Source organism: Ruditapes philippinarum, unplaced genomic scaffold (genome assembly GCF_026571515.1).
Source record: "Ruditapes philippinarum isolate M1 unplaced genomic scaffold, ASM2657151v2 ctg9351_1_1_1_1, whole genome shotgun sequence".
Lineage (NCBI taxonomy): Eukaryota > Metazoa > Mollusca > Bivalvia > Venerida > Veneridae > Ruditapes > Ruditapes philippinarum.
In genome coordinates, this window is record NW_026865633.1 from 51,755 (window position 1) to 59,181 (window position 7,427).

The 7,427-nt window shown below is 31.0% G+C and overlaps 1 protein-coding gene across 1 annotated transcript; it reads left to right on the top strand.

Moving 5' to 3' along the window:
- The first annotated feature begins 2,572 nt into the window (after positions 1 to 2,572).
- Positions 2,573 to 6,429, top strand: LOC132729840 (uncharacterized). The gene is made up of 2 exons (XM_060715672.1): positions 2,573 to 3,789; positions 4,140 to 6,429. The coding sequence occupies exons 1-2, from the start codon at positions 2,886 to 2,888 to the stop codon at positions 5,393 to 5,395; spliced, it is 2,160 nt and encodes a 719-aa protein (XP_060571655.1). The 5' UTR covers positions 2,573 to 2,885; the 3' UTR covers positions 5,396 to 6,429.
- Positions 6,430 to 7,427: the final 998 nt, after the last annotated feature.

Consider the following 7,427-nt stretch of genomic DNA (forward strand, 5'->3'; position numbering starts at 1 on the left):
CCAAAAGAAATCATTATTGGATCCAATCTTATCAATTTATCTCGCCCACTTAGCCTCGTTTTTATTTTCTTGAAGACCAAAACTATCTATTTAAAATTCATGTCGTACTCCATATAGCCTCAATTCAAATTTCATGGTAAAATTTATATATCAATTTCATGTCCAATAGAATTCACTATTGAACTAAACAATGAGTAATAACCTTATTTTGATGGAGAAATATGCTGCTGTTTTACCTATATAGGACCAGGCGCCTATGAAAACATTTAGAGCTGTGTACAAGACTAAAAGAATCAATATTGTTTTCAAAAATATGTAAATATTTTTTTTCACATCACCATGTTTTGACATTATTTAGATTTTTAAATATAATTAGGATTTGATATGGGCTATTTAAACTCTGAAAATAAAAACTAGACTACATGGAGTCTTGGAAAATAAAAAGCTCAAATATATACTGCAAACGGTAAAGTTCATTGGTTGCAAATTATTAATTGTAACATGTGAACGGGTAAAATGTTTTGATTTTGATTAAGCCGACCATGTTGTATGTAACAATATTCGTTGATTTCAAAAGCAGGTTATATTTATTCATCTTATATGATACATGTAACGTAAACAACACATGTACCTTGACATCCATATGTTGCCAGTTTATATAGATTATGTCTGATCTGTTATTATCTCATCTTTTTATTGTTTTTTTATTGTTGTCAATGTTATACACTCAGAATGCTTTGATCTATATTTTTTCTTCTTCTTAAATCGTCATCTTAGTGTCTCTGTATTAATTCCATGACTTTCACACTGATATGTTGAATTCTGCCTGTCACTCAACTGGTACAAAGACGATGGCTCGCACTAACCACTGACTTCCATAAAACAGACTCAAACAAATCGAGTTTATAAGTAGTTAGCGGAGCATTGTACATGAGGATTTTATAAAAGGAGCTTTTAATGACGGCATATGTTTGTAACATTTTTCTCCTGCAACGGAGTATACTCAGGGAATTCATGATATTCACATGAACTTACAAAGAGTTTAAATAATAATAACCTTATTTTAATGGACGAATACGCTGCTGTTTTTACCTATACTGGACGAGGCGCCTATGAAATCATTTAAGAGCTGTGTACAAGACCAAAAACATCAATATTGTATTGTATGTAAATAATTTTTTTCACACCACCAATGTTTTGACATTATTTTGTTTTTTTAAGGATAATTAGGATTTGATATGGACTATTTAGACTCTAAAAATAAAAAAAAAAACTAGGCTAAAGTGAGTGTAACTTGGATTTGATAATTTTGGGTTTGTGAAAATAAACAACAAAGCTCAAATATGTACTGCAAACGCTAAAGTTCATTGGTTGCACATTATTAATTGTAACACGTGAACATGTAAAAATGTTTTCAATTTGAAAGTCGACCATGTTGTATGTAACTAGTATGCAACAATATTCGCAGACAATTCTACCTGAGTTTATTTCGTTTTGCGATTTCAAAAACAGATTATATTTGTTTATCTTATAAGATACATGTAACTTAAACAACACATATAATTTGACATCCATATGTTGCCATTTGTTTTATAGATTATGACAGATGTTCTTTCCTCAACATTTTATTGTTTTTGTTTATTTTTGTTGTCAATGTTATACACTCAGAATGCCTGGATTTTAAATTCTTATATCATCATTATAGTGTCTCTCTATATGGTAATTTTTCTATTTGAATATTTCTTAATATCTTCATGAGCACATCTGCGGATATTACCAAATTCTTAATGTCATGATTTTCACACTGATATGTTGAACAGACTCAATCAAGTCGAGACTGCAACTTTTTCAAAAGGATGTTCTTCAAAGTTTCTATTTTATTTTTAAGCTCATTTCAAAATTAAAGGGTATAAAGCTATATCTTATGAAATATTTTTGTATAAAATCCATCAACAGTAAAATAATGTACACGTAGTTTCATAATTGTCCTGAACGATATTCTCTTATTTCGTTTGTTAATTTGTTTTTTGTTTTGTTTATCTCCATATTTAGTTAATCTTATGTATGCAAGTAGGGCGGAGTTTAAAAGTTGTTAGCGGGCATTTTGAATATGAGCATTTTATAAGAGGAGCATTCAATGGCGGAGTATGTTTGTGACATTTTTCTCATGCAACGGAATATACTCATGCCTCATGGATTCCATGATATTCAAATGGACTAACGAAGAGTATAAAAGCTAACATATATTCTCATGTATTTATTCGTTTCCTTTCTTTCGGCCAATTTGTATGCTAATGTCAAAATTCTAAAATTATAGTTACAAAATGTGGTTAGTTATTACTTGGATATAATTTGATATTTTGAATACAAACTGTAAAAATATATATTAATATTTTTTTTTCAATGTGGCTAAAAGTTTTATGTTTATTTTCTAAACTCAGAAATAAAGAGATGTCAGCAACAATATTTCTATTATTAATTCTTGAAACAATAATAACATTACCTAACATAGAATGTCTCTGTTATTTAACACACATGGATATTGCAGGGTAACGGAAGAAAATGAATTTTACCATTTAGCGATCATTCTGTGCATGCGTCATTTGCTCTTCAGGACATAAACATGCATATATCTTTCAAACCGATATTTAACAATTATTCATTTTCAAATCCAACCAATAATTTGTAGCGGAAACGGAAACTTTGTATGCTTTAAGTGAAGTTTTGAACAACATCATTTCACATTGTAACACGTTTATAAATCAATATAGGCGTCACATTATTTCACTTAGATAAAAAGCACATATAAGAAAAGTACGATTTTGTTTTAAGCATGTTCAACCAACAATAACTATATTCTAAACTTAAAAATAACCTTTTTCCAAATGATGTTGTTTGTTTTCATTGGCTGGACAATAACATCGTTTGCATGTCACTTCTGTGCCAAACTATTTATAAAGGAATCGACATCATTCACTCCTGGAAATGGAAATAACATAATTGTTTTAACTGTTCTACAAGTGTTCTTCTACATGCAAGTAGCATCGTTTACGGATGACAATGATAAAGGGGTTATGGTTAACAAACTTGTCATTTTCATTGCTCACGCATGCGCGACTTTGGCGACAAACTGGAGTATGGCTGTAACATATGTAGCTTCTACATTTGCTGTTAAACTAATGGAACCTGTAACCAGTGCTTTATTACAAAAACTTATTCTAAAAATCGAATTGTCATATCTACAGTACATCAGTATTCCAGCTGTTGTTTGTGGTTCAATATTATTTGCACAAGAAAATAACACATGGAAGTTAAATGTTTCCAAAGGAACTGTTCTGGCGTTTATATCTAATATATGTTTATCCCTCAGAAACGTGTACATGAAAAAGAATCACATATCACATTCTAAGTTTATAGTTAACAAAACCCATATTGGATTAGGACTATTTGTTGTTTTTGCCGTAGGAGCATTGGTTCTTTTTGATATCGGGATAGCACCCACAGGAACCGCAAAATTATACTTTCTTCTCATAGGATCTTCTTTATTTCATGCTATTTATAGCTACATATCTACGGTAGTTGTACTTCACCATTTTTCCGTTATTGGTCATGCATTTGGAAACATTTTGAAAAGGCTTGCTGTTCTTGGTTTATTATACGTAACAGGCTCAAAAACATCGTCAATCGTAAATTTCATTGGACTTTTCACATGTGCAACAGGGCTGACAATTTATGCGTTTTCTAAAGTACACGAGTTGAATCAGCACCAAATTAACAAAGAGTTTCAAAGTGAGTGAAAGGAGTTATAATATATCATTATAAAGCTGTTCACATTTTTAATTCTAAACCTGCTGATTTTGTGTTATTTGCTTAGCTTTAATATTAGAATTAACCATTCAAAGTTTAAGATATTTCAGTATCAAAATACAATATTAAATTACAAACAGCAAAGAGCCAGGTCAGATTTAACTGATATAATACATATATTGGTAGTTGGTTGCCATAGGTTAATTTATCCCTAATATATGCTATGTCCTTTAGAAAGACATTCGATATAGTCTCAGAAAAAGATGATTCTTTTGTATGTGAATATATTTAGACTCATCTAGAATAAAACCAAACTTTATTTTATGTTTCAGCTGTGATGAGCTATAAAAGACATTTATTCTTTACCTTGGTTACAATTATTGTATTTTTTCTGGCACTGAATCAGTTCTTCAGGGGACATACGATGATGTTAGAGTTATTGAAATGTAGAACGAAATATGTTGATGGAAATAATGATAGCTATAAATTGTTGTGGAATAATTTATCTCTGTCAAAGCAAGCGACATTCAACATCAAAGACTTCCTAACATTAGATCTAGCACACAATCCAGAAGAAAGTAATAAACTTTCTATATTGCTTACAAAACGATCAGATGTAATTGACGAAGCTCAGAGAATTCACATGAATATTTTCAAGTCCCTGTTGGGCGGGTATAAATATGCAATGCTATTCGATTATTCTCACTCGGAAAACAAAGGTGACTCGGCGATTACTGTTGGAGAAACATTGCTTTTGAGGAAACTCAAAATCGAAATTGTGTTTGTATGTAAAATTCATTGCATAGATTATCAACTAGACAGAGCCCATAACATCAGTAAAAAATATACAAGTAAAGATCTTGTCATTCTTTTTCATGGTGGCGGAAATGTCATTGGTTGGCCTTTGTCAGACGTTTCTCGTGGTAAACAAATAAAACGATTCATGCAGTTCAACATTGTCATGTTTCCACAAAGTATTTTGATAATGGGACCAGATTCTCACATAAAGTTCTGCCAAAAAATATATGCTTCTCATCAGAGGCTTACGTTTCTATGGCGAGATAAGGTATCCTTCGATCTTGGCAAGAAGCTCTTCCCTAAGGTACGTTCGTTATTATCACCAGATATTGCCTACCAGATTGGTTTCGTTTCTCGCTTTATGTATCCAACGTTCGATATACTTTGGATAAGACGCACCGATAAAGAGTCTCCACACTACAATACACCTCTAGCACCAGAAGGATATCGTATGCATGTTTCTGATTGGTTAATGTGGAAAAACCCACGTGGGGACTCGCCAATGGAAGACTCGTTTCTTATGACAACCAATGGAATGATGTTTTTACAGAGAGGTCGAGTAGTTATCACTGATCGTCTTCACGGTCATATTCTATCAACACTTCTCAATATCCCCCACGTGTATATTGATAACAAACAACGTAAAATATCTAACTATCACACCACATGGACGGCTGGTTTAGATAATGTAGTTTTAGCAAATTCTAGTATTGACGCAGTTGAAAAAGCAAAGGAATTGCTGCTTAAACTTGATAAAGAATTACCTTCAGTTAAAGGATATTTCATATAGTTAGTAAGAAAAGACATTGCATGAGAGGAAAACAAGCTAACGATATGAAATTAACACTATAATTTAAATGTGTTATACTAAAATGACACTCACGAAAGGAACTATGGCAGTTTAAGAATCTTTTTGCACAAATATAATAAGCACAGATGAGAATTTTATATTTTCAAAATGTTTTCATTTTTGTATTAATAAACATGTTCTAGTCTAGTGATATTTCTAAAACATATGATTCAAACAAAATATCATTATTACGATCAGCTATATCGCCTTTCACAGTAATTTTCTTTTACCTTTGACGGACCTTTAAGTATTACCTTGACCTTAGAAGAAACAACCTGGTTTTTGTGTTCTGCGCATCATCTCATACTAGCTATCATTTGTTCCAAATGATTTTAAAACTTCTTGAGCAAGCATAAGGTTATTTATTAGAAAATTTAGCTTTCAAATTGAACATAAGAACGTTTTACAAATCCTCCTTCGAAAATTGGTGTCGGTTTAAAGCGAAGTTTAAGCCAAAGTCTCTATCCGATGTAAAAGATATATTTATTTTTTGTAACTCTGAAATTCGTTTTCGTAAGAAACAGTTATACTTCAATTCATTTGTTAAAAGTAATATATTGTTTTTAAAAAATATTTGGGACTTTGAAAATAATAATTTTATTAGCATAGACACTCTTTTAAAGAAATTAAAATGTATGCGAAATTTGGATTGCCGAATGGCATATTTTCAAATCGAGCATTTCTAAAATGTATAAAACTTCTTTAAAAGACCATCATTATGAAACACTTACTTAGACAATATTGTTTTAACGAGCAAGACGCAAACAAAAATATTGCCTGAAAATATTAAAATAAAAGAAATATCTCATATATGGAATCATAAGACTGGTAAATTGAAAACTGAAAGTAAATGGGAAAGCTTATTTAATATGGAGTAACAATGGAGTAAAAATATGATTCTTTTTCTTCATGCAAAGCTGTACAATTTCAGTGAAATTTTTACACAATGTTATTTATACAGAACACAAGTTGTCTCTTATGAATTTATCTGACGGTAAATGTTGTATATGTAAATTTCACAGAGAAACTTTGTAACCTCTCTTCTGGGTATGTGATTTTGCAAAGAATGTTTGGACATTTGTAATTCAAAAACTTAAGTCCGGATAAATCTTGGAAAATGACTTTTCAAATTTTAATCTACTGAACTTTTTGGGTCTTTTTAACAAGCAATTAATAATAAATTGATCAATACTGTTATATTTGAAACCAAATGGACAATTTGGAAATAATGTAACAATTGTAAGCATAATTATTCATATCAACCCAATTTTAAAATATTTGTAATTTGTATGAATATTATCTTTAATGTATGGGACGCAACTCAATTGAAATTATAGAATTAATTTATCAAGAGTTAACTCGCTTTTCAACCTTGTCATTTTTCGTTTTTCGGACAAGTAAATGATACCTTTGCGAATTCTTTTATTTATAACATTATCTGTTCTGCTTCTTATTTTGTAAGAAATCAAATAAATCGTACACAAAAAGTGGATTATTATATTTTTCTTTAAAGGATGGCCTTGACCTTGGGATAGCGACCTGATTGTTTGCGCTCTGTACATCGTTCAATAATGATGATTAAAAGTGCATAGGTAATTTTTAAAATTTTTCTTCGAAATGGAGATGCAATGCTTTATTTTTATATATATTTGGCCATTAATAGTGTACCTGGCATTGTGGGTAGCAACCTTATTGCTGGACTCTTCACGTTGTCTCGTAATGGTGATCATTGGACAGTTATAATGTTATGGACCGGACACACGGACAGATTGATAGGCGGGACAATTCCTATAGTCACCTCCCCACTACGCGGCAGGGGATTAATACACATTTGAAAATGCGAATGATTCTGATTACTGCATGTCAAATGCATGTCATACTCCATCTAGCCTTAATTCCAATTTTAAGGTAAAAATGTATATAAATTCCTTGTCCAATATAATTTACTTTCGAACTAAACAGTGAATAATAA

Bases quoted from the DNA above. Each gene is read 5' to 3' on its own strand.
- LOC132729840 (XM_060715672.1), top strand. From the start codon at position 2,886: ATGATGTTGTTTGTTTTCATTGGCTGGACAATAACATCGTTTGCATGT. The intron at 3,790-4,139 runs GTGAGTGAAAGG...TTTATGTTTCAG, and splicing joins AATTAACAAAGAGTTTCAAA to CTGTGATGAGCTATAAAAGA.